This window comes from Pseudorasbora parva, chromosome 25 (assembly GCF_024679245.1).
Source record: "Pseudorasbora parva isolate DD20220531a chromosome 25, ASM2467924v1, whole genome shotgun sequence".
NCBI classification, from domain to species: domain Eukaryota; kingdom Metazoa; phylum Chordata; class Actinopteri; order Cypriniformes; family Gobionidae; genus Pseudorasbora; species Pseudorasbora parva.
This window is the reverse complement of record NC_090196.1, coordinates 12,648,462-12,672,375: the sequence shown is the minus strand read 5'-3', so window position 1 is coordinate 12,672,375 and position 23,914 is coordinate 12,648,462. Positions and strand designations below refer to the sequence as shown.

Here is a 23,914-nt window from a genome sequence, read left to right as displayed (position 1 = left end):
CCCGTCCATTATTTCAAAAACTGGACCCGGACCCGTGCAGATCCGAAAAATGCCAAAAATATATTACCCGGAACCGACATGGACCCGTCTATTATTTGATAGCTGGAACCGAACCCGCCGGGAAGACACAGACGCGACTGAACCCGATTGTCTCATATTACACAATATAACGTTACTGCTGTTAACAAGTTAATGAACAAGCTGCGAAAAATAACTTTGTCTCAGTCAGCCTACCTAACGATATAGCTGTTGTCTCCCTTGTACCTTGATTGTGATGTATTACAATATTCCTCATTAATTGTTCCAACTCCAAGCATGCTTAATTCACTCATTTCAGCTGTAAAAGTCAATTTTATTTCACAGTGACGGATTTATGAGTTAATTCGCATAATAACTTTGACTGTTTGCCCTTTTGAACTAATAACTATTGCTCGTTTAGTGCCATGGCCGCTTGCGTTACCATTATTTATTTGCCATAATCTCTCTGAGTCTGACTAGCAGAACTTTAAGATTAAACAAGACGGTTCATTCATATTATTTTTAAAGTCATTACAGTCACTGCGGTCTGCGGAAGCTCGGGTTGCCATAGAAACATGACACGCGCTTGAGACTGCACTCGCGCGTCAGCTGGAGCAACCTGAAATATGAGCCTTTTTTTATGCAATTTGAGCATCACAGAAAACATTTATGTGACAGTTTACCTGAGGTCTTGTTGCTGATTTGAAATATATTCTTGAGTACATTATTACCGCGCGCATGCATTAAATCTGCCCGCTTTCTAAAAGGCTGAGAGAGCGCGCGCGCGCGCGCGAGAGAGAGAGCGCTTGTGTTTTTGTTGTTGTTGTGTATTTCTAAACCTCATTTCCCGGCTCACAGTTTTCTTATCCTAATTTAGCAATTTGTAAGTTACACAAAACACACAAGCCGCGCTGACTCTCACGGCCAGGTGTTCTCCGAGTCCGATTGACGTATTGCATAGGCTACAACATTAACAGACCCGGGAACCGAAGTAATAGATTAGGACCCGACCCGGACCCGGCTGACCATTTAAAAAATAGACCCGAACCCGTACGGGTCCCGGGTCGGATCCCGGGTCCACGGGTCTCGAGTGTCCCGTGAAGACCTCTAGTGCTTTTACAATACACAAACATAAAGTTACACATATAGTGGCCAGCTAAACAAATGTACACGCACTACACATCGCATGCTCCATTGATCAATTAACTATACGTGATCATGTTTGGGCTACTTGATGAGCATAGGCAAAAACACAGACATTTGAAGCAGTCTCACTCACAGCCTGCGGTTCTAACGTTGGGACTGCTCCATCCTTCAGCATTAGGCGATCGGGAAAATCCGGCGTCGAGCTGGGCCTTGTTTATGAAACAGTCGGCACCGAAATGCAGCGAACAGATATAAACATTCGCGCAACTCAGTTGCTGATCCGGAAAAGCAAATTACATCCACTGTTGCCTTAACGCGGGGTTTTTGGGGAATCTGTGCAGGACTGTCTTGGTCTGGCAACCAAAAACGCACTTTTTTGGTGACATTGTTATGTGCACATCACCTGTCCAGCATCCTACAAGCCAGCGCTTTGATGGGCGTAGCGTGTTACTTTCGCTCTCTCCCTCTCTCTCTCTCACGTGCTTCCGGTAGAATTGTCCGTAAGGCCCATACAAGGAAATTCCGCCCCCATTAACGTCAATGGGGACGCATGATCTCAAAAAACTTGCCGAAACTTATGACTAACCGGAAGTAGTATTTTTGACAAAGAAATACTCCCATCAAACGTCCACCTTAACTTTTGAAACTTTGTCTATGTTTAGTATGGGATTCCAAGTCTTTAACAGTGTAAAAAGATCAGTATGCATGAAACAGCATTTCACCCCCCCCCCCCCCCCCCTTTAACATTTTATTGACTTCAATTCAAGTTATTTTAAACTTTCAGAAAAAGCTATCACATTTTACTTGTCTACTTAAAGGCTGACACATTTTTAGCATGTTCTAGCTCATTACTAGCATGATTTAGAACATTGCTAGCATTTTTCTAGCATGTTTTAGATTTAAAGGTGTCATGAACTGGCTTTTTTATTTTTTTATACTGTTGTCTGAGGTCAACTAATGATGTTCGTGTGGTTTTTACATTCACATTACATTACATTTCAAAGTTCAGGAACTTTCGAGGGCGGTACTTGGGCGCTGAACATGCTGATTGGTTTATTTCAACCGGCATTTTTAAAAGTCTGTTGCGAGGTTCATTCTGCATTCAGTAAATATCAGTCTTGCTCTCTGTCTGATGGCGCACGTTCGTCTCAGCCATCTCACATTCAATGTCCGTAATAGCTGATAATAATATACATAGTCATTTTAAATCTAGCTTTACAAGCTTTCTGAATATGCTAGTGCTCTTTTCTGTTGTTGTTAATTACCTCTTTAGTAAACCTATACATAACCAGCAGAAGCAGCACAGCTTGAATCTCTTCCATACTCGTTATACATTTTTTTACAGTCTATTTTTCACCATGTAAACGACCTGACCGATTACTTTTAAGTGTGCGTCCTTACATGACGTGACAGCGCGCGCCGCGCTCATGTTGACAAGAGAGGAAAGCTCATTTTTCTGAGGGGTAAACTTTTTATTTCGTAAGTTATGAAGATAATGTTGGAATAATGACACAGCGGATATTGCCCCAGGCAGTTTTTTACTTTAACTGCGCTTAGTTTACTTTAAAAAAAATCTGAGATGATTATTACACTTTACAACAAAGAAATAGCTTATATAATACTGTATTAGTCCTGGTGGCCGTTAAGAGTTGCTATGGCCTCAGTTAACACATTCCAGCTGCTGGAGAAAACAGCGTTGACATTTTTGATACGGCAGACAAACTGCATGTCACAAAATGATTGCGATTGAAAGTCATCACATGTAAACACCAGATCGGTTTAGACAACGTCTCATTTAAACAGTCCACTAAATCTTTCAATCGGAATGACAAAAAAAACGTGCTTGTAAACATGGGTAGTGTCGCGGAAAAATGATGACTGTCCGTCACTGACTTGGAGGAGCAGTCGAGCGCAGTCCTACATCACCGGACTAATTTGCCTAATCTTCACGGAACTTTAGATCGCGGTGGAAACGCAGACAGTTGCAGGTCTGGGGGGGAGAAAAGTTCCTGTAAAAAAAGTTCCTGGTACAATTTGTTCCGGGTAAATTTGGTGGAAACGGGGCTTAAGTTGTGTTCTGTTATTTCTAGTTTATGTGTTTTGCCCCCTTGTGGGTTTTGTTTTGTAATTATGTTTGGTTTTGTAAATAAATTATCACTTCTCCTGCACATGAGTCCTCGCACCATTTTCCTTTGTGCGTAACGTGACAGAAGGATCCGACCAATATGAGGACTCAGCGGAGAAAGAGGTCACCGCAATCCCCTCCCTCTGCTATCTCCTGTCCCCTCTGGGACCGTATAGTCCAGTTTAGCTCCCTTAGAGCTATGCGGCAACAAGGAACTGATTTGAGGGAATTTGCACAAGAGTTTAAGAGGGCTGCTTAAGGAGCTCTTCAATTATGCCCTTGACGAACCATTCGATTGGACTGTAATGAGGGCACTGGGGGGGCAACATTCGAGGTGACGGTGGATTATTTCACTGGACAGCGTTCCAGGTCCGGTGGTACCTGTGGATCCACTTCCGGTGGACCCTGTTCTGGTGGTCCCTGTGCCGGTGGACCCTGTTCTGGTGTTCTTGAAACGGAGGAGAAGGAAGGCTCGTTTTCCCGTTTTCTGGGCCGGGTGTCTATAAAAGCTTTTTTTTTACTAACAAGGACGTTTTAAGCTCTGAAACTTACAGGATATTCTTATATTATCATGACCTTTTATATATCAAAAGCTCAAGGGAAAGTTGATTTCTCAATTCATCACCCCTTTAACTGGAATGTTGACATTTGGGGATTTTGTTAGATATTTATGTTGGTAACAACTAGGTTTACCTGAAAAATCCAAGTAGACCAAGCCTGTATTGAATCAGGACCACAACTACATCTTGATAGGCAGCCAAAACATGTCCCTCAAACATGGACGCAGAGGCCATCGTTAAACCTCCACCATGGATCCAAACCATCACCTTTTGCAACATTAAAAAAAACAAAATTAAAATACATAAACATGTATGCATGAAAAAGCAACAACGTTCAACTAAATCATTCACACTTACAGGCAACTTTTCATTTGCTCCAGGTTTAGAAGGTGTGTAGACATTGAGGTAAAGACAGTCCTCTGCTGAATCAGGAAAAACTAGAAGCTCTTTATCCATATCTAGACTGGCTAACATGTCTTCAAATATCTGCTTATTCTGCAGACACCTGGGACAGACACAGAGTAACATCATTTGAAGTCCAATGTAAAATATAGGACCTGAAGCAAAAGCATCAATCTACAGGTGGATTAGCTTTGTTTTATTCTTACATGAGCGGCTGTTTTGTAGCATCTCTCACTCCGTCCCATTTCTCTGCAGGTTGGGGTGGAGCGAGTCTCAATGAACCCACGGGTGGCTTTGCAAATGGAATGGCCAGGTAGGAATGGACGATTGTGTCCTTTCCCCTTGCTTTCATGTGGGATCCTTTCATGGCGCCAAGTTTGGTTTGCAGGACAGGTCCTGTTTAAATAATAAAAAATAGTTTAAAGTCATCATAACAAAGAAAAGAAAATCACAGTAATATTTGCTATTTTGTAGAAATACAAGATAAGTAAAAGACAGTTGTCCTGAGATTTGACATACTTAAATAATATTTAGTTATACACTATATTGCCAAAAGTATTGGGAAGCCCCTTCAAATCATTGAATTCAGGTGTTCCATTCACGTCCATGGCCGCATGTATAAAATCAAGCATTTGTGAAAGAATGGGTCACTCTCAGGAGCTCAGTGGATTCAAGCGTTGTACCTTGATAGGTTGCCACCTTTGCAATAAGTCCATTCGTGGAATTTACTCACTGCTAAATATTCCACAGTCAACTGTTAGTTGTATTATAACAAAGTGGAAGCAATTGAAATCATTGGCAACTCAGCCATGAAGTGATATCACAGCACAGCGCACAGTGCACAGAAGTCAATAGCTACAGAACTCCAAACTTCGTGTGGCCTTCAGATTAGCTCAAGAGCAGTGCATAGAGAGCTTCATGGAATGGGTTTTCATGGCTCAGCAGCTGCATCCAATCCTTACAACACCAAGTGCAATGCAAAGCGTTGGATGCAGTGGTGTAAAGCAGCCGACACTGGACTCTAGAGCAGTGGAAACGTGTTCTCTGGAGTGACCAATCACACGTAGCTCTCTGGCAATCCAATAGATGATTCTGGGTTTGGCGGTTACCAGGAGAACGGTACTTGCTCAACTATACTGTGCCAAGTTTAAAGTTTGGTGGAGGAGGGGATTATGGTTTGGGGTTGTTTTTCAGGGGTTGGGCTTGGCCATTAGTTACAATAAAAGGAATTCTCTTAATGCTTCAGCATACCAAGACATTTTGGACATTTTTATGCTCCCAACTTTGTGGGAACAGATGGCCCCTTCCTGCTCAAACATGACTGTGCACCAGTGCACAAAGCAAGGTCCATAAAGACATGGATGAGCAAGTTTGGTGTGGAGAAATTTTGTTTCAGGATTTTTTTTTTTAATGTATACATGATTACTTTGTGGTAATACAACTGTTTTGCATATTCATGAACACAAAATGTGTATGTAAGTAATAGTATATCAAAAACTGTTGATGGGCTTTTTCTAAATATAAACATTTCATGTAATACTTTGATCATAAGCACATTGAGGATCACTCTTTTCAGGAATTAAAATATGAATTAATGTTTTTCATATTTTTTAGGGAAAAAAATGATGTTGCTAATTTTTTTATTGCCTATTATTTTGAAACAATGTTGACTCTGATAACGTGCCTTCGTTTCGCTCATTTATTAATCGTGGGAGGGTTTGAGTCATGAAAGTAAAGCGTTTTCCCTTCAGGTCCTTTCCAGGTTTCTGTTTCAGTCCAATGCCTAGATACTCAGCCTCTGCTCCATATTCCGGCCACGATGTGAGGCCCGGACCATTCGGAGACCTGCCGTGATGCAAAAAAATTGAAACTCTTAATTTTAAATATTTTCTTTTTCAAGGTAAACTGAACTTCTTTATGGTAATTCTTCTTTATGTTAACATTACTCAGTGCATTAGTTAATTTAAACTAAATGAAAAATACAGAAAGTATTTATAAATTTTAGTTGTTAATTTCTACAGTTACTAATACATGTAGAATCTGTGAAGAATTGAAAAATTTATCTGTTAACATTTATTAATGAACTGTGAGCTAATGTGAAAAATTATCAATTGTATTTTTATAATCTAACCTTAACAAAGATTAAATGTAAAAAATGTATTGAATAACTATTGATAACATAAAAGATACAAATGTCATGTTATATAATAAAAATATACAGTATTTATTCATAAATATCATGTTTTTTGTAAGCTGCTTTTTACAATTTTTACTGACTGACTCGAGGGGTCTGGTCTTCACTATGATATCTCTTTCGGTTTTAAGTTTGCAACATGTTGGTTGCTCCACATGATTTGATTTGGCAGTCATTTGATTTGTTTCAAATATTTATTGCATTTTTACTAATTGCTTCAAAACAAAATGCCAAACTATTTGGTAAGGTTTTAATTTCAAGAATTTAATTATTTTAATTAAGCTTTTTTATTCATGATATCCACCTACCACACAGACATTGTCTTTATCACAAAATATCAACTGGACTTCTGATGTCTCACTTACCCAGTGCGAGCAAAGTTCCCCCAGTAAGCCATGACAGTTCTACAAAGCTCATTTTCTTCTTCTAAAAGTTCATCTAAATTAAAAAAGGGAATAAATATCTAATTAAACATGTTTTTAAAAATGAGAGACAATGTACTGATTGTTTTTTGATTGAAATTGTTTTTTTCCTACCTATAAAATTCTTGCTTTCACAACTGTTGTAGTTAGAGATATCAATGAGACTAGGTTTGGTCACATTTAACGTTTTGGCAAATTTTCATGGTCTAAATCCAGTCATTTCAAAAATATTACATGCGACTTTAAATGATGAAAGATTTCCCCACGCAGATATTATTGTTAAAGCAAATCCACTGTGTACTTCTAAAACAATCAGTTTCTTGGGTTTGTTTATAATATTATTTGGGGTTTACCTTCCAGCTTTATAAGTCCTTCTGCAAAGCAAGAACCAAGAACGAATGCAATCTCATCTCCATGGTCACTTCCAACAAAACTGGGTCTTTTCTTTTGAAGTACACTGAGAGGATGCTGGAATTCATACATGTATACTGGTGCACCGGCATCTAGAAATAGACAAAACCGATAATTATCTTTGAGTATTATTGAAACAGCATTCTAAGAAATTAATCCTATTTCTACAGCACATTAAACAAACTCTCACCTCTGTGGTAATTCGCTACTTTGCGAGCTGGGATGTTGAACATAAAGTCTCCAAACATCTCTCGAAAACCATCTCGGATTTTTATCCTGTCAGGCGATGTGCCCAGATACTCATTTAAAACAAGCTCAAGAATGGACTGATCTTGAAGCTAAAGGGGATCAAATTAGACTGGAAGTTTGTAAAAGTAAAAATAAATAATTTTGCAAGACACCTGCAACATCAGAGTTCATATAAAACCCTCCACCTCCAGCTTGAACCTGCCTAAATCTCTTAAAGAAGTTGTGTATGGCTATTCATGCAGCAGCATATCTTACAGACTCAAAGCAGCATGTCTGTGTATCTATTGACAGTAGCAATCCATTTCTCGGCAGCAGAAGCAGTGCACCAGCCCTAGTCCACCACAGAAAAACTATTTCGAAAATTGTATGATTGTAATATATGTAATGTGTACATGATTGTAATATATGTAATATATGTCAGGTCCTAATATATTGTAATATATGTCAAGTCCTAATCGCCCCACTCTATGCCAATGGTGTAGCCAGAATTTAATTTTTGAGGGGTCCCATCTTAAAAGAACGATAAAAAAAATTATATTGTGTGATATTTGAAAGAGAACTGAATTCAATAGGCTATTTATGTGCTGTCTGAATCTGGGTTTATACTCGGCGCGTCCGTCGTGGTGCTCGCTCGCTCTCTCTTTACCATCAAACAGTTAACTTTAGTAATATGCTTCTTATTTTACTTTCTTTGGTATTAGCTCAGTGCATGCTGAGGCACATGGTGCACAGAAGTCACCAACTTTCTGCAGAGTCAATAGCTACATATCTCAAAACTTTGTGTGGCCTTCAGATTAGCTCAAGAACAGTGCGTAGAGAGCTTCACGGAATGAGTTTCAATGACCGAGCAGCTGCATCTAAGCCTTACATCACCAAGTACAATGCAAAGCGGAGGATGCAGTGGTATAAAGCACGCCACCACTTGACTCTTGAGCAGTGGAAATGTGTACTCTGGAGTGACAAAACACGCTTCTCTATCTGGCAATCCAATGGACATGTCTGGGTTTGGCAGTTGCCAGGAGAACGGTACTTGTCTGACTGCATTGTGCCAGGTGTAAAGTTTGGTGGAGGGGAGATTATGGTGTGAGGTTGTTTTTTTTCAGGAATTGGGCTTGGCCCCTTAGTTCCAGTGAAAGGAATTCTAAATGCTTCAGCATACCAATAGCCTGGATGCCAGCCGAACTTAGCCCCGCCCACAACATTTTTAGGTCGGGCAGTTCGGTCTGGCATTGCTCCATAGAGGACTAATTATCTCCGAACAGAAACTGTTCGGACCAATGAAATCATCAGGGCGGGCTTTAGACGATGACGGACAGATGATAAACAGTAACGTAATCATACACGTCATCAAAGGAGCTTGGATTATATTTACTCGAATCCTAAACGGAGACCTTGTTTGTATATGCATTCAACTTTATAATTTCTCTCAAAGATGATGATCATGTTGGGTAAGTACTCTGTGTATCCATAAATTCTTTTATTTTTTTACAACACCGGCAAAGATCGTTTATTCCAGCGCGCGTGCAGACAGGGTTGCCAAGTTTTTACAACAAAATCCGCCAATTACTAGCCCTAAACAATAGCTTCTCGGGGGGTTCTCCGGGGGAAAATGGTGTTTGGGGGGTAAAATGTGTGTTATTTTGGCAAGGTTGCTAATAAAATTCGCACTCATGGGTCTATATATCACATAATAGTCGCTTTAACCCTTGGACATAGAAAACAACCGTGGAAAAAACGCGTACTTGGCAACAAAGTGCAGTTGAGCTCGGTCTTTTGACATTTGACAATGCGTCGCTTCGTTGCTCTGATTGGTTAGCTCCATTGGGCTGCGATTATGAGGCGTGTTTCAACCTTTGTAGGTCTATCCAATTGATGTCTTTCCTGGTTCGGTTGAAACATGCCTCATAATCACAGCTCAATGGAGTGGTTTCAGACTCATATTCTGACTAGAATTGAGTATGACCACGTCAGGCTAGCATGCCAAGACATTTTAGACAATTTCATGCTCCTAACTTTTGTGAAAAAGCAAGGTCCATAAAGACATGGATGAGCGAATTTGACGTAGAAGAACTTTACTGGCCTGCAGTGTCCTGACATCAACCTGATAGAACACCTTTGGGTTGAATTAGAGCAAGCCAAGCCTTCTTGACCAATATAAGTGCTTGACCTTACAAATGCACTTCTAGAAGAATGGTCAAAAATTCCTGTAAGCACACCCCTAAACCTTGTGGAAAAGGGTAGGCTAACTCCACATTAAACCCTATGGATTAAACATGGGATGTCATTCAAATTCATGTGCACGTAAAGGCAGGCGTCCCAAAACCTTTGGCAATATAGTGTGTATATACACACTGATTATGACCACCTTCCTAAAATTGTGTTGATCCCCCCTTTTGCTCCCAAAACAGCCCTGGCCTGTCGAGGCATGGACTCCACTAGACCCCTGAAGGTGTGCTGTGGTATCTGGCAGCAAGATGTTTGTAGATCCATTAAGTCCTTCAATTTGCGAGGTGGGGCCTCCATGGATCGGACTTGTTTGTTCAACATATCCCACAGATCTTGGGAATTTGGAGGCCAAGTCAACACCTCAGACTCACTGTGCTCCTCATACCATTTCTTAACCATTATTGTTTTGTGGCAGGGCGCATTATCCTGCTGTAAGAGGCCACAGCCACCAGGGAATACTGTTTCCTTGAAACCTTCTTCCATTACTCCGTGGTCCAGTTCGGATGCGCCCAATGTTGGCACTTTCGGTGGTGGACAGGGGGTCAGCATGAGCACCCTGACTGTTCTCTCTCATTTACCCCTCAGCACAAGTTTCGTATCATTTAAAAGCATAGCATTCAAGCTTTGTAAATATTCCTAGTGAAATTCTTGACTTTCAAACTCATGCTGATGTAAATTAAGCAATCTTACTCGCACTGACTGTGCGAACTGTAACAAAGACGCAATCCTGATATACACAAAATGACAGTATTTCAAAATATCTGTCTTGGTGAGTATTCATGCAAACATGAACTTAAATGAACATTTGGTTAACTGTTGGGGAAAAAATCTGATGTGTAACATTATATTAATTTGTGTGGAACTGTAGGGCCTAATAAATAGGCTTAATTATATGTGCCAACGTTTGGTGTGATTACCAGGGATTTTAAGGTAGCCTATGTTTGATAGGTGATTTTGTTTCATAACCTTCAGACAACCTACATTAGTTTGAATGTTTTTAATATACAATAACAGTTTGCTCATTGCGACTCATTTTGCCATATGTGTGTGTGTGTGTGTGTGTGTGTGTGTGTGTGTGTGTGTGTGTGTGTGTGTGTGTGTGTGTGTGTGTGTGTGTGTGTGTGTGTGTGTGTGTGTGTGTGTGTGTGTGTGTGTGTGTGTGTGTGTGTGTGTGTGTGTGTGTATGCTTTGCAAATAGAATGCAGCTTGATATAACATGGTCAACTCTTACAGCTTGATTAAGCATGGTCAAAAACGGCACAATCTGCTCTAGGTCCATCCCATCTGTCCATCCTGGAGGTGAAAAGGCCTATGGAAAAACAGTTGCTAAATGTGAATACACTGTTCAATTCTGACTGAAGTTCTATTTTTGGGAAAAACAAATCTTTTTTTGTAATGATTTTAAAAGTGAAGCAGTCTGTGTTTACATTAGGCAAAATAAATCCACACTCATCATTAGTGATTCCGTTGATCAGAGGCACTTTATTAAACTGTCGGGATTGAAGAAGCTCCGCTGCAGGTTTTGGAAGGAACTGGCCATCCACTGTTACTCCAAAACGAAGCATTGGATGCTCCTGTTTCAAAAGACAAACATATCCAAACACACTGTTTAGTAAATAAGAACTGTTTGCATAAATGTATGAGTGTTCTCACAGATTCTATAAAGAAAATCCAGTATTTGGAAAGACAGACCTTAGCAATTTTCAGTAGGTCTTCTTCTGTCAGCTGCATCACACAGTCAACAATCTTCTTTGTGCTGGAAATATCACAGCCGGATACATTTCCTACAGCCTAGCGAGGAACAAGTGATGTTTACATTACATTTCTTGTATTTTACAACCAACGGTCATAAATTAATGTATTTAAAATTTGAACAGGTGTATCTGACCTGAGCTAATGGCAGAGGGTTGGGACTCATGATAGCATCCATTGCTGCCGTACCGCTCTCTGCGATGGCATGATGGAAGAGGTTTGCAGATAATGGCGATAGAACCTATGACATTTTTTTTTTTAATGATTTGTTTCAGTGATATGATGCAAATATTTAATCTAAAGTAAACTAGAATACACTACTTTTTAAAATACTGGTTTAATACTACTTTTAAAAGTATTAAAAAAAGGTTGTGACTACATTGGCTCCTTAGATTGTCGGCCAAAATGTGAATTAAATGCCAGGATGGTGACCACTGCACTACGCCATGCTGACCAATGCCTGCCTATGCACTGTAAAGGTCACCAAGCACAACCTTGTCAGGCTTAAGCACTGAAGGACTTGGTGGGCCTGGACCCCGAGAAAAATAGATGCATCAGCAACCAATAGGATGCATCCTGTGACACCTCAGGCTTGCTACCTAGAAACTCAGTTTTGTAGTCACTAGGGGAAAAACCCAAAAAGTCCCCATGCTCCAACCAATACGAGCCCCAGTTACAGGACAGCCCAGATACAAACTACAACACAACCATTCCGTCCACTCCAATCTTCTAGTAGCCTGGGGAAAGGTATCCACATATTCATGAGGAGCATTACCCTGCTTCAAACCCAATATGACCATTTGGAGAGGAAGACAAGCGAGAAAGAGAATTGCATACTCAATCTCAGCTCTACTCGTGCTCCCCCTGCAAGGAAGCTCAACCCAACCTCAACTCCTAGTCACTCAAGCTCAACTCACGATCACCTCCTATTCTGGAAGGGGCTACTGATGACAAGTGGGGCTTTTACAAAAAAATCACTACATTGTATCAATGTGCCCATCCTCACAAACGTTTAGAAAGTGTGCCAACATGGTGAACAATGGAGAGGGAACTGAACTATCAAACCTCCTCTTCCTTGCAGCCACATTCTATCATCTAACACCATCAGATACACTGGACGGAGGGAATCCTATAAAAATGAAGGGGTTCCATGGTCTCAACATAACCAACACCTTTAGCAGACCTTACGGAGGAGTATGTAGAACAACAGCATTGCTCAGGATCAGATAAGAAAGAAAAAAAAAATCACCTCATCTCACCGTGACTTCACAAGTTTACTTAACATCAGTCCATCCTTTGGACCTAAGCCCCAGAGTAACATGTTGAACAACAGCATTGCTCTGGAACAGATAAGATAATGGATTGCATCATCTCACCACGATTCACTCTCTAAAAATTTGTTTATTAGCCCCTGCAAAAGCAGGATGTAAGCGTTAAAGGGCACATATCCCACACAGTTTCTGCCAGTCTCATGTTAATATCGAGTACCTGTAGTACTGCACCCTTCATATCTCTGAAGGAGTCTTTAGTTCGATCATATTTATGAAAGAAAGATACGCTGTAGCGATTCTTTCCGAAAATAGCCAAACTCCTGGAGGCGTGCAGTGGGCGGAGCTAAAGAGTCACAAGCACAGACAGACACACTACATTTTTGCATTATCCAACTTTCAATTCACTACGTTTGTGTTGCTTAAATAATATGCACTTACCAAAAAAACAACAACAGATGTTTGATTCAGTTTTACTTACCGCCTATAGTTCTGACTTTTATCACTTTTATCTTTTATTTCAAACGATGGGCATATCCAGCATTGAACCGGGCCTTGTTTATAAAACATTCATCACCATATAGCTTTAATATTTATCCTCCTATATTATTATAATGATTTTTGAACGATTCTTTCCAGTTATGAGGCAGACAGTACTCAAGTATTTTTACTTTCCAAGTAATTTAGTTTTTCAAGTGTATGTACTTTATCAGTGTTCATCTTTGGAACACTTTTACTTCACAACATTCCAAAACATAATATTGTACTTTTTAAGGCAATACATTTCATATTGAATATCATTTAATATTTAATTACATTAAAAATGTAGTGCTGTATACTTTTACTCAAGTAAAAGTATTCAAAGTTTACAAGTAAGAAAGTACAACATTTTTAGTGTAATTAAGTATTAAAAGTATTAAAAGAAAAACTTTTATTTCTGAAATGTAGTGCAGTAAAATATTATGACATTATATATATTATGCTTTGGAATGCAGTGAAGTAAAGGTTTCTAAAGAAAAAAAATGGATAAAGTATACTTAAAAATGTACTTGAGTAGAAAGGAAAAATACTAGTTCCCTTTCAGTCAGTCACGTTCAACGTAGCCAGTGCGGGTGATACGGCGCGTCAGCGAGTGATCGCTTCAAAAAGCAAAACTAAAAGAGCTTGTTGGTTCACTGGGCGTTTTCCATAAAAACACATTGAGTGCTCACACAGGACTGCACTATTCGAACTGTGTGCAGCCGCGGTCATCTCCCTGAGTGCTTCAGCACACTAAAAGAGCAGTTTCCAATTCTAAAAGAGCAACATGGTTTGACCCTGCCTCTTTTTCAAGATGTCATTTAAACCGTGTGTTTCTGGGTGCGGTCGATTTCTGTCCCCGCTTGACGGTCACGTTTTTTGTCTCACATGTTTGGGCATTCAGCACGCTGAGGCAGCGTTCGTGAATGAGTCATGTTCCCACTGCTCTCCGGAGTCCAGCGGTACCTAAATTTTCACAAAAATAGCAGTTTCCTCTCTCTCTGGGCCCTAAGAGGGTCAGGTTGTTAGTGTGCGACGCCCCCGGGCCTTGTCACTCCTTTCCTCCTCTCCCTTCGCCAGGGGGCAGCAGTGTGGGTCTCGAGGACGCCTCCGGGCCTTCTCCCTCACACTCTGCCCCACACTGGAGTACTCAGTCAACACACCGGGCACCCCCCGGGCCTCCCAAGTCAGGGCTGAGTACTCCACCTCCCTGCCTCCGGGCAGTGGGCAGCAGAGTGGGCTTTGAGGACGCCCCCGGGCCTTCTCACCCACACTCTGCCCAAACCAGGAGTGCTCGCGCAACACTCCGGGCCGCCTCCGGGCCTCCCAAGTCGGGCCAGAGCACTCCACCTCGCTGCCCCTCCCCGGGTACGTCTGTGTTACCGTTGGTCCCGCTTGTTCGGTCCCTGGGAGCGTGGCTAGGTCTCCCCAGGCCGTCTCGCTGGCTCATCCGTACCATCAGACTACGCCACTCAGTTCACTTGCCGGCCGCCCAAGTAAAGGGGCATCCTCTTCATCTCCGTGCGAAGCAGCGATGCTCACGTCTTGAGGTCAGAGATCGAGGTCCTCTTAGCGAAGGACGTGAACGAGCCGGTTCCGCCAGCCGATATGAAGACAGGGTTCTAAAGCCCCTACTTCATTGTACCCAAAAAGGGGGGTGGGTTACGACCAATCTTGGACCTGCGTTTCCTGAATCGTGCCCTGCACAAGCTTCCGTTCCGTATGATAACACAGAAACGCATTTTTGAATGCATCCGTCCCCAAGATTGGTTCGCACTGATCGACCTGAAGGACGCATACTTCCATGTCTCTATTCTCGCTCGACACAGACCGTTCCTATGCTTTGCGTTTGAGGGGAAGGCATACCAGTACAAAGTCCTACCCTTCGGGCTGTCCCTGTTGCCTCGCGTCTTCATGAAGGTCACCTCTGACTGTTGGGCCTTCGGGTCAACCGAGAGAAGAGCAAACTCTGTCCCACACAGAGCCCACACAGAGGATCTCTTACCTCGGTATGGAGTTGGATTCGGTCAACCGGACTGCGCGCCTCACAGCTGGAGCGAGTCCAGTCAGTGTTGAAGTGCTTGAATTCATTCAAGAGCAGGACAGTGGTCCCACTGAAACTTTTTCAGAAGCTCCTGGGGCATATAGCATCTGCAGCCATGGTAACGCCGCTCGGATTGCTTCATATAAGACCGCTTCAACGCTGGCTCAATGGCCGAGTCCCGAGGTGGGCGTGGCAGAGCGGTCAGTACTTCCAGTGCTTCGTTTCTCCGGGCCGGGGAGCCCCTAGAACAAGTGTCCAGGCATGCTGTGCTGTTCACGGATGCCTCTGCCACGGGCCGGGGGCCACGTACAACAGGCATGCAGTTGCAGGTCTGTGGACGGGGCTTCAACTGCATTGACATATCAATTGCCTTGAGTTACTGGCAGTACACTTGGCACTGCGCCGCCTCAAGGGGCCGCTACGTGGCAAGCATGTACTGGTCCGTACGGACAGCACCACGTCCGTTGCGTACATCAACCGTCAGGGTGGTCTATGCTCCCGCCGTTTTCTCCATCTCGCCCGCCACCTCCTCCTGTGGAGTCAGAAGCAGCTGAGGTCGCTTCGGGCTATTCATGTCCCAGGTGCGCTCAACCAGACAGCCGACGAGCTCTCGTGGCAGCCGACACCTCCGGGAGAGTGGCAACTCCACCCGCAGGCGGTGCAGCTGATATGGGACCTGTTCGGAGCCGCACAGGTAGACCTGTTTGCCTCTCCGTACTCGACCCATTGCCAGTACTATTCCCTGACCGTGGGTACCCTTGGCACAGATGCACTGGCGCACAGCTGGCTCCAGGACCTACGCAAATATGCGTTTCCCCCAGTGAGCCCTCTCACACAGACTCTGTGCAAGGTCAGGTAGGACGAGGAGCAGGTCTTGTTAGTTGCGTTCTCGGAACTAACACTCGCGACAGCCCCTCCTTGGCCGACTCCCCTGAGGAAGGACCTTCTTTCTCAGGGACGGGGCACTCTAAGGCACCTGCGCCCAGACCTCTGGAATCTCCATGTCTGGTCCCTGGACGGGACGCGGAGGTTCTAGGTGGGCTACCACAGGCAGTGGTAGACACCATCTCTTCAGCTAGAGTCCCCTCTATGAGGCGCCTCTATGCTCTGAAGTGGAACCTGTTCGTTGAGTGGTGCTCTTCCCGCCGGGAAGACCCCCGAAGGTGTTCGATTGGTGTCGTGCTTTCCTTCCTGCAAGATGGGTTGGAGCTAAGGCTGTCTCCCTCCACCCTCAAAGTGTATGTCGCAGCGATAGCGGCGTTTCACAACGCAGTTGAAGGTAAGTCCGTGGGAAGGCACGACCTAATCGTCAGGTTCCTCAGAGGTGCGAGGAGACTAAATCCTCCGTCCAAACTCGGTACCCTCTTGGGACTTGGCTCTGGTGCTCAGAGCACTTCAGAGCCCTCCCTTTGAGCCTTTACAGTCTGTAGAGCTAAAAATTCTGTCAATGAAGACCTCCATCAAGAGGGTAGTGGACTTGCATGCACTTTCGGTCAACGAATCGTGCCAAGAATTCGGGCCCGGTAACTCTCACATTGTCCTGAGACCCCGGCCCGGATACATGCCCAAGGTTCCTACCACTCCTTTCTGGGACCAGGTAGTGAACCTGCAAGTGCTGCCTTCGGAGAAGGCAGATCCAGCCCTAGCTTTGTTGTGTCCGGTTCACGCTTACGCTGACCAGACTCAAAGCTTTCGGACCTCAGAGCAACTCTTTGTCTGTTACGCAGGTCAGCAGAAGGGAAAGGCTGTCTCCAAGCAAAGGTTAGCCACAGTCCCAAGATGTGCCTTGCCCGTTCGGGGTGAAAGCACACTCCACAAGGAGTGTTGCTTCCTCCTGGGCGCTGGCTCAAGGCGCCTCGCTGGCAGACATATGTAGAGCTGCGGGCTAGGGGACACATCACCCCCAGTGGCCAGTAGTGCCCCTTCTATTGTCGGCTTGCAAACGCCACTCCCACCCTCAGATGTTTACCGAGTAGATCGTTCTCTGAGATGCGTTTTCATGTAAATCGAAGGTAAAGAGTTTTATCTCTAAAAACAGATTTTTTAAGTTTATCTTGATTGTTATATCTTTGTGAGTACAGTCTATAGAAAAAAAAACGAGCCGGATTGGTGCTTGCAACACGGAGTTATTACAGTTAATGCCCAGAGCCCCCCTCAGCTAAAACGGCAGCTTTGGGGGCATTCACGTAAAGGGTGTCTTTGGGCCTCTTAACAGACACAAAATGCAATTAAAACGTCTGTCCAACATGAACAGGTCCCTTACATGACAACGAGATGCATTTAGCCACTCAGCCATTGTTTAAATTCACCTGTTTTAGGTGGCTAGCTGTGTCCCTCGCTAAAGTACCCGTGGGAACGCAGCGGTAGCCGGAAAACCAGTCCAGTGGGGAGTAGAGGCTCTGCTCATCGGCTCGTCGGTCCTCAGTATTGAACGTGTCCGAAAGAAATAGTTTTTGATTCTGTACTGCTGATCCTGAGCAGAGGACCGCTGCTCGTTCAGTTACTCGATCATGCTCAATATCAGCGGCTCGTGAGTTTATCAGATGTGATAAACTGTGTTCACTGATGTAGTTCAGTGAAATGTGTTCACTGATGTATTCAGTGAACGGTTGGAGTTACAACAAATAATTCAAGACATTAGTTTATTTATATTCGGAGGGACTGTCACTCATGTCAGAAAGTGAGTAACTAAAGTAAGGTGTGCGATCAGCGCTGATTTGAGACGCGAACCATTTAGAACAATTCAATCCGATTTGGTGAACTGGTTCGCCCGGTTCGTTCAAAAGAACCGGTTAAAAAGAACGATTCATTCATGGCCGGGCATCACTAGAGTGATGATCCGATCGGGCTCACGAGTGAAGAAGCAATGGTTCGCGTTTGTGCCTTTCCGAATTGTAAAAATTTGCAGCAAACACTTGACTAACTTACACAGACACAACACAGCCGGGCAGGTTGAAGGAAAATACCATTCCGTGGTCGAAGACGGGTGCAGCCACTGTGGAGGTAATGTAAACTTTATTTATCCTTCCATTTGGGCACACCCGGTTTGAGGAAAGATGTGCAGTAATTTAAAATAATCTCGTTGTCATGTAAGGGACCTGTACATGTTGGACAGACATTTTAATTGCATTTTGTGTCTGTTAAGAGGCACAAAGTCACCCTTTACAATATGCCCCCAAAGCTGCCGTTTTAGCTGAGGGGGGGCTCTGGGCATTAACTGTAATAACTCCGCGTTGCAAGCACCAATCCGGTTAGTTTTTTTTCTCTATAGACTGTACTTACAAAGATATAACGATCAAGATAAACTTAAAAATTTGCCAGAGTTGTCCTTTAACACTGGGTTATTTGGGAAAGCTGAACAAGGTTATCTTTCTTTCACAACCAAAAACACACTTCTTTAGGTGACAATTTGATTTCGTGGTCTAAAAACCAAAGGACAAATCTTTCTCAACTCGTGTCAAGACCTGAGCAGTGTTGAAGCCAATGACTTCCGAAACCCAAACTCACTCTGGTGCTCATCCGGGAGAAGGGCCCACACAAGGAATTGTGCCCTTTATGACATCATATAGGGCCATACAATATTCCAAAACTTATCGGAACTTAACTGAAATACTCTTTCATATTTCTAAATATTTTGGAAACTTTGGCCATGTTTAGCATGAGGATCCAACTCTTTAACAGTGTAAATATGTCAGAATGCATTAAATAGCATCAGACATCCCCTTTAAGCAGGGTTATCCTAGAAAAGCAAGCAGACATAAACTGTGTCCACTCTGATGTCCAAGTGTAAAAAGCTGGAGAGAACATTAGAGCTGTTATTTTTCTCCTGAAGCTCTATCTACAACCCCAAATCAGAAAAAGTTGGGACAGTATGGAATGTGCAAATAAAATAAAAAAGAAGTGATTTCTAAAATTACTTTGACTTGTATTTCATTGCAGACAATATGAACACAAAATATTTCATGTTTTGTCTGGTCAACTTTAAGTCATTTGTAAATATGCATCCTTTCCTGTCATTCAGACCTGCAACACATTTCAAAAAAAGTTGGGACAGTAAAGCATTTACCACTTTGTAATGTTGCCATTCCTTTTCACAACACTTAAAAGACGTTTAGGGACTGAAGACACCAAATGATGAAGTGTTTCAGTAGTAATTTTGTCCCATTCTTCCTGCAAACAAGTCTTAAGGTGGGCAACAGTACGGGGTCTTCGTTGTCGCATTTTGCACTTCAAAATGCGCCACACATTCTCTATTGGAGACAGGTCGGGACTGCAGGCAGGCCAGTCAAGTACCCGTACCCTCTTCCTCCGCAGCCAGGACTTTGTAATGTGTGCAGAATGTGGTTTTGCATTGTCTTGTTGAAATATGCATGGATGTCCCTGGAAAAGATATCTTCTTGATGGCAGCATATTATGCTCCAAAATCTCTATGTACTTTTCAGCATTAATGGTGCCTTCACAGAAGTGCAAGTTACCTTTGCCAAGGGCACTGACATAACCCCATACCATGACAGACCCTGGCTTTTGGACTTGTTGCTTGTAACAGTCTGGATGATCCTTTTCTTCTTTGGTCAGGAGCACACGGGGTCCATTCCTCCCAAAAAATACCAGAAATACTGATTCATCTGACCACAGTACACATTTCCACTGTGTGATGGTCCATCCCAGATGCCTCCGAGACCAGAGAAGTCGACGGCGCTTCTGGACACTGTTAACATAAGGCTTCCTTTTGGCACAGTACAGTTTTAACTCGCATTTGTGGATGTAACTACGTATTGTGGTACTTGACAAAGGTTTGCCAAAGTAGTCCTGAGTCCATGTGGTGATATCGCTTATAGATGAATGACGATTCTTGATGCAGTGCCGCCTGAGGGATCGGAGATCACGGTTGTTCAGCTTAGGCTTGCGGCCTTGTCCTTTACGCACTGAAATTCCTCCAGATTCCTTGAATCTTGTAATTATGTTATGCACTGTTGAATGTGAAATATCCAAATCTCTTCCTATCTTTCTTTGAGGAACATTGTTTTTAAACATTTCAATAATTTTCTCACGTATTTGTTGGCAAACTGGCGATCCTCGGCCCATCTTTGCTCCTAAAGGATTAGATCTTTCTTGGACGCTGCTTTTGTACCAAATCATAATTTCAATCACATGTTGACATCACCTGTTTCAAATCACATCATTATTTAACCCTTTTACCTCATTACTAGCCCTGAATTGCTCCTGTCCCAACTTTTTTTGAAATGTGTTGCTGGTCTGAATGACAGGAAAGGATGCATATTTACAAATGACATGAAGTTGACCAGACAAAACATGAAATATTTTGTGTTCATATTGTCTGCAATGAAATACAAGTCAAAGTAAATTTAGAAATCACTACTTTCTTTTTTTATTTGCGTTTTCCAAACTGTCCCAACTTTTTCTGATTTGGGGTTGTAACTCCTCCATAGGAAAACATCTGTATGTCCACTAAGGCAAACCCTAACATCAGTGCAAATTGACTGAGGGGAGTCTATAGGGAAAGAGGGATAATGTTTCATTCCTCTCTGCCAAATACTTCTACTTCAACCCTTACAGAGGGATATTTATGCATCTGGCAGCCGCTTTTATCCAAAGTCACTTTGGATAACTTTGGACTTTTTGGACCAATATTAATTCTTGGGGAAAAGAGGTTCTGCAACATTGTAAAATATGTTAAATGATGATAATAATGCGTTTTTTGGACACCAACCAAGCATGAAAACATGTTTTAGTAGACTCCAAAAACAAAATCAAGACTTTGTAAAAGGCCTCTTTAATAAATGCTATAGTACACTGCATGACACATTTTAGTGTCATGAAACTAAAACTTAAAATGATCTTTTCAAAGACACCAATATAACTTTTTTTTAATTAAAAATCCTTACATGTAAAGACACACTGACTCCTCCAGCAGACCCTCCAAAGATGGTCACTAATCCAGGGTCGCCCCCAAAGCTGTGGATGTTCTCCCGGACCCATTGAAGTGCAGCCACCTGGTCCAGAAGACCATAGTTTCCTGGCGCGTGTTCATCTCCTGTGCTAAAGGACAGAATATCATCATACAACTCCATCAGAGACCTTAGACCTCAATTGCACTGAATCAGTTACACTAATAAGAGATTCTAAAGCATCACAATCATGAGCTAGTAGGACTTTATGGCTGTCCAAACAGATTACATGAAAGCCAAAGGCACATGGACTGCTGAATGAAACACTGACTGGTTCTAAAGCAACTCTTTTAAGGCAGGACTTATTGTGCTTTACACTTTCTCAAATTCATAAATAATACAACTGCATGTCTTCCGGAGAGGCTCAAGCCAGCAATAGCAAGCTAGCTTTGAAAGCATAAGATCCCACCCTCCTTTCAGAGCGCTTTCCAAAGCCACGCCTCCTTCAAAAATCATGAACGCACACAGCAAGGTTTGCAAAACGTCATGAGAGACAGCGTTAATAAACTACCTCATGTCTCAAATCACATATAGATAATAATAATGAACATAAGAAACTTAAAGAGCTCTGACCTGTACCACCTGACTGCTGCAGATTAATTTCACCGTTGATAGTGTTGACATAGAAACGTATAAATTCACAAACCGTTCTTAGGACAACGTCACAAATAGGGATGCAACAATACAGTTAGTCCACGGTTCAATACATACCTTGGTTTTTACCACGGTTTTCGGTTCGGTTCGGTTTTTTGCTATTCTATTCTTAGGCGACTGGAACAGAAAGAGGTTAAGGAGAAATTGTTTTTATTGTAATACTCTTTTCTTTATTTTACTTAAAAGACTTGAAAAACCTTACTTAAACGTAAAACTTTACTTAAAAACCCTTGTACACATTCCTAGTGTATTGTATAATATAAAATAAATAAATAAAAAGATTTACAGTGGCAGCTCAGAAATGTACAGTAGCATTTAAGTATGAAATTGAATGAATAAATATAGGCCAAAATTAAAACCAGTCTTCAATATATAATATACATTGATTGAAAGCTATTGTATTATTACTTTATTCAAGAGCAGTGAGTGATTTTTTTCTTTGTCTATTTTAATACCTCTAATAGCCTACCTCTATAATTTTAGAGGTGAACTGTCCCTTTAAGGACAAGCCTTCACAATCACATGTCTGCGCTGCTAAGACCTGCTCGCATCTCATACAGACACGGGATTTTACTTTCACTTTAGACATAACCGACTGTGTTTGTAAATGTTGGGTTTGACAGTATTAGCACAGTAAGACTACTTAGTCCAGTAATCACGTGTCTGACAGGCGCGTGTGCTCAGCGCATGTAAAACGCAAATGAAATGTTTAACCGGCAAATCTTTAAAATGCGGCTAAACACCGCCTAACTTTAGTGATTATGATTGGATATTTGCTCATATCAGCACGTAGACTCACAGGCACACTCAAAAAGAGCCATAATAAACTGAGATAAATATTTCAATCGAAGAGAAATAGAAATAATTAATTAAATGCAAAACCGGGGGAAAAAAACACAACTCAAAAGCACGTATCGAACCGTGAATGCTGTACCGTGCGGTTCAATATTATATTGAGTATTGTGGCATCCCTAGTCACATATCTCTTCCAAATTGCAGTAGTTATGCGTGAACGCATTATAAGCTTGTTTTGGTTCAGGAAGAACTGTAAAAGGCGGCTGCCGTTTCGGTTGTGGTGCTCAGTGACTGAAGTCTGTCTAAATCTACATAGCACGACGCAGGGCTCAGGGGTAAGTTCAACGCATGATACAATTTGTCCTAAACAAGAGACATGCTTTATATTAAAAGCTTTAAAATAAAGTATAGTTTAAAGTGGCTTACTCCGATGTACTGACAAATACTTGAACTTTAATGCGTTTGAGATGTGGTGTTTTCCACAGGTACACTCTACATCTGTAAATGTTATAAAGTCCTGCAAATATTTTCAATTTAGTTGTCAGGTTGTAGTACTCAGGACCGGTCTTAAGACCATTTTTTTAAGGTCTTGGTCCACAGTCTAGACCACATTTGTGCTCAGTCTTTTCTTGGTCTCAGACTAAGAGGACTCAGGATTTTGTTTCAAGATCAATCAGACCACAACTGCTAGGATATCACTAAATTGCCGGTGCATTGTCTGATTTATGTATTAACATCATTATGTGATTGGATGTAATACTTCCTGCTTCATATGCAATCAATAACTTATTTGTAATTTGATTTATTTATTGTGCTGTGTTATAAATTATTGAGGGATTGTGTCAAAAATGTCACCAAAATTAATACAAATGCTCAAAAAATACAAGATATTGTTACAAAAATGTACTTGAATGAGATCTGGATTTTTAAATTATTACATGTGATGTAATTAAGCAATATCACAAGAGAGTCATTTTCACAAATTTGAGCATGACTGCAAACTGCAAATTGCTTTAATACAAAAAAAAAAAAAACACATCCAACACTATGCATTTGTAATTTACCATTTCAGAAGCTTCAGTACCAAGTATGCAGTGCAAAGATGAATTTTGTTATTACTGATTTCATTTGATTGGTAATAGCTCTATATAGTGTCTTGA

The 23,914-nt window shown here is 42.0% G+C and overlaps 1 protein-coding gene across 1 annotated transcript in view; it reads right to left on the bottom strand.

Annotated features, from left to right (window-relative positions):
* The window catches only part of ces2b (carboxylesterase 2b), a 126,746-nt gene that overhangs the window by 42,622 nt on the left and 60,210 nt on the right, over positions 1-23,914 (bottom strand). Inside the window, exons 44-55 of the mRNA XM_067436585.1 lie at positions 21,243-21,396; positions 11,642-11,746; positions 11,446-11,544; positions 11,181-11,327; positions 10,985-11,062; positions 7,469-7,616; positions 7,221-7,370; positions 6,811-6,883; positions 5,936-6,096; positions 4,458-4,647; positions 4,207-4,354; positions 3,983-4,116 (exon numbers count right to left, since the gene is read on the bottom strand). Coding sequence (XP_067292686.1) covers positions 3,983-4,116; positions 4,207-4,354; positions 4,458-4,647; positions 5,936-6,096; positions 6,811-6,883; positions 7,221-7,370; positions 7,469-7,616; positions 10,985-11,062; positions 11,181-11,327; positions 11,446-11,544; positions 11,642-11,746; positions 21,243-21,396 — 1,587 coding nt within the window. The remainder of the gene's footprint in view (positions 1-3,982; positions 4,117-4,206; positions 4,355-4,457; positions 4,648-5,935; positions 6,097-6,810; positions 6,884-7,220; positions 7,371-7,468; positions 7,617-10,984; positions 11,063-11,180; positions 11,328-11,445; positions 11,545-11,641; positions 11,747-21,242; positions 21,397-23,914) is intronic.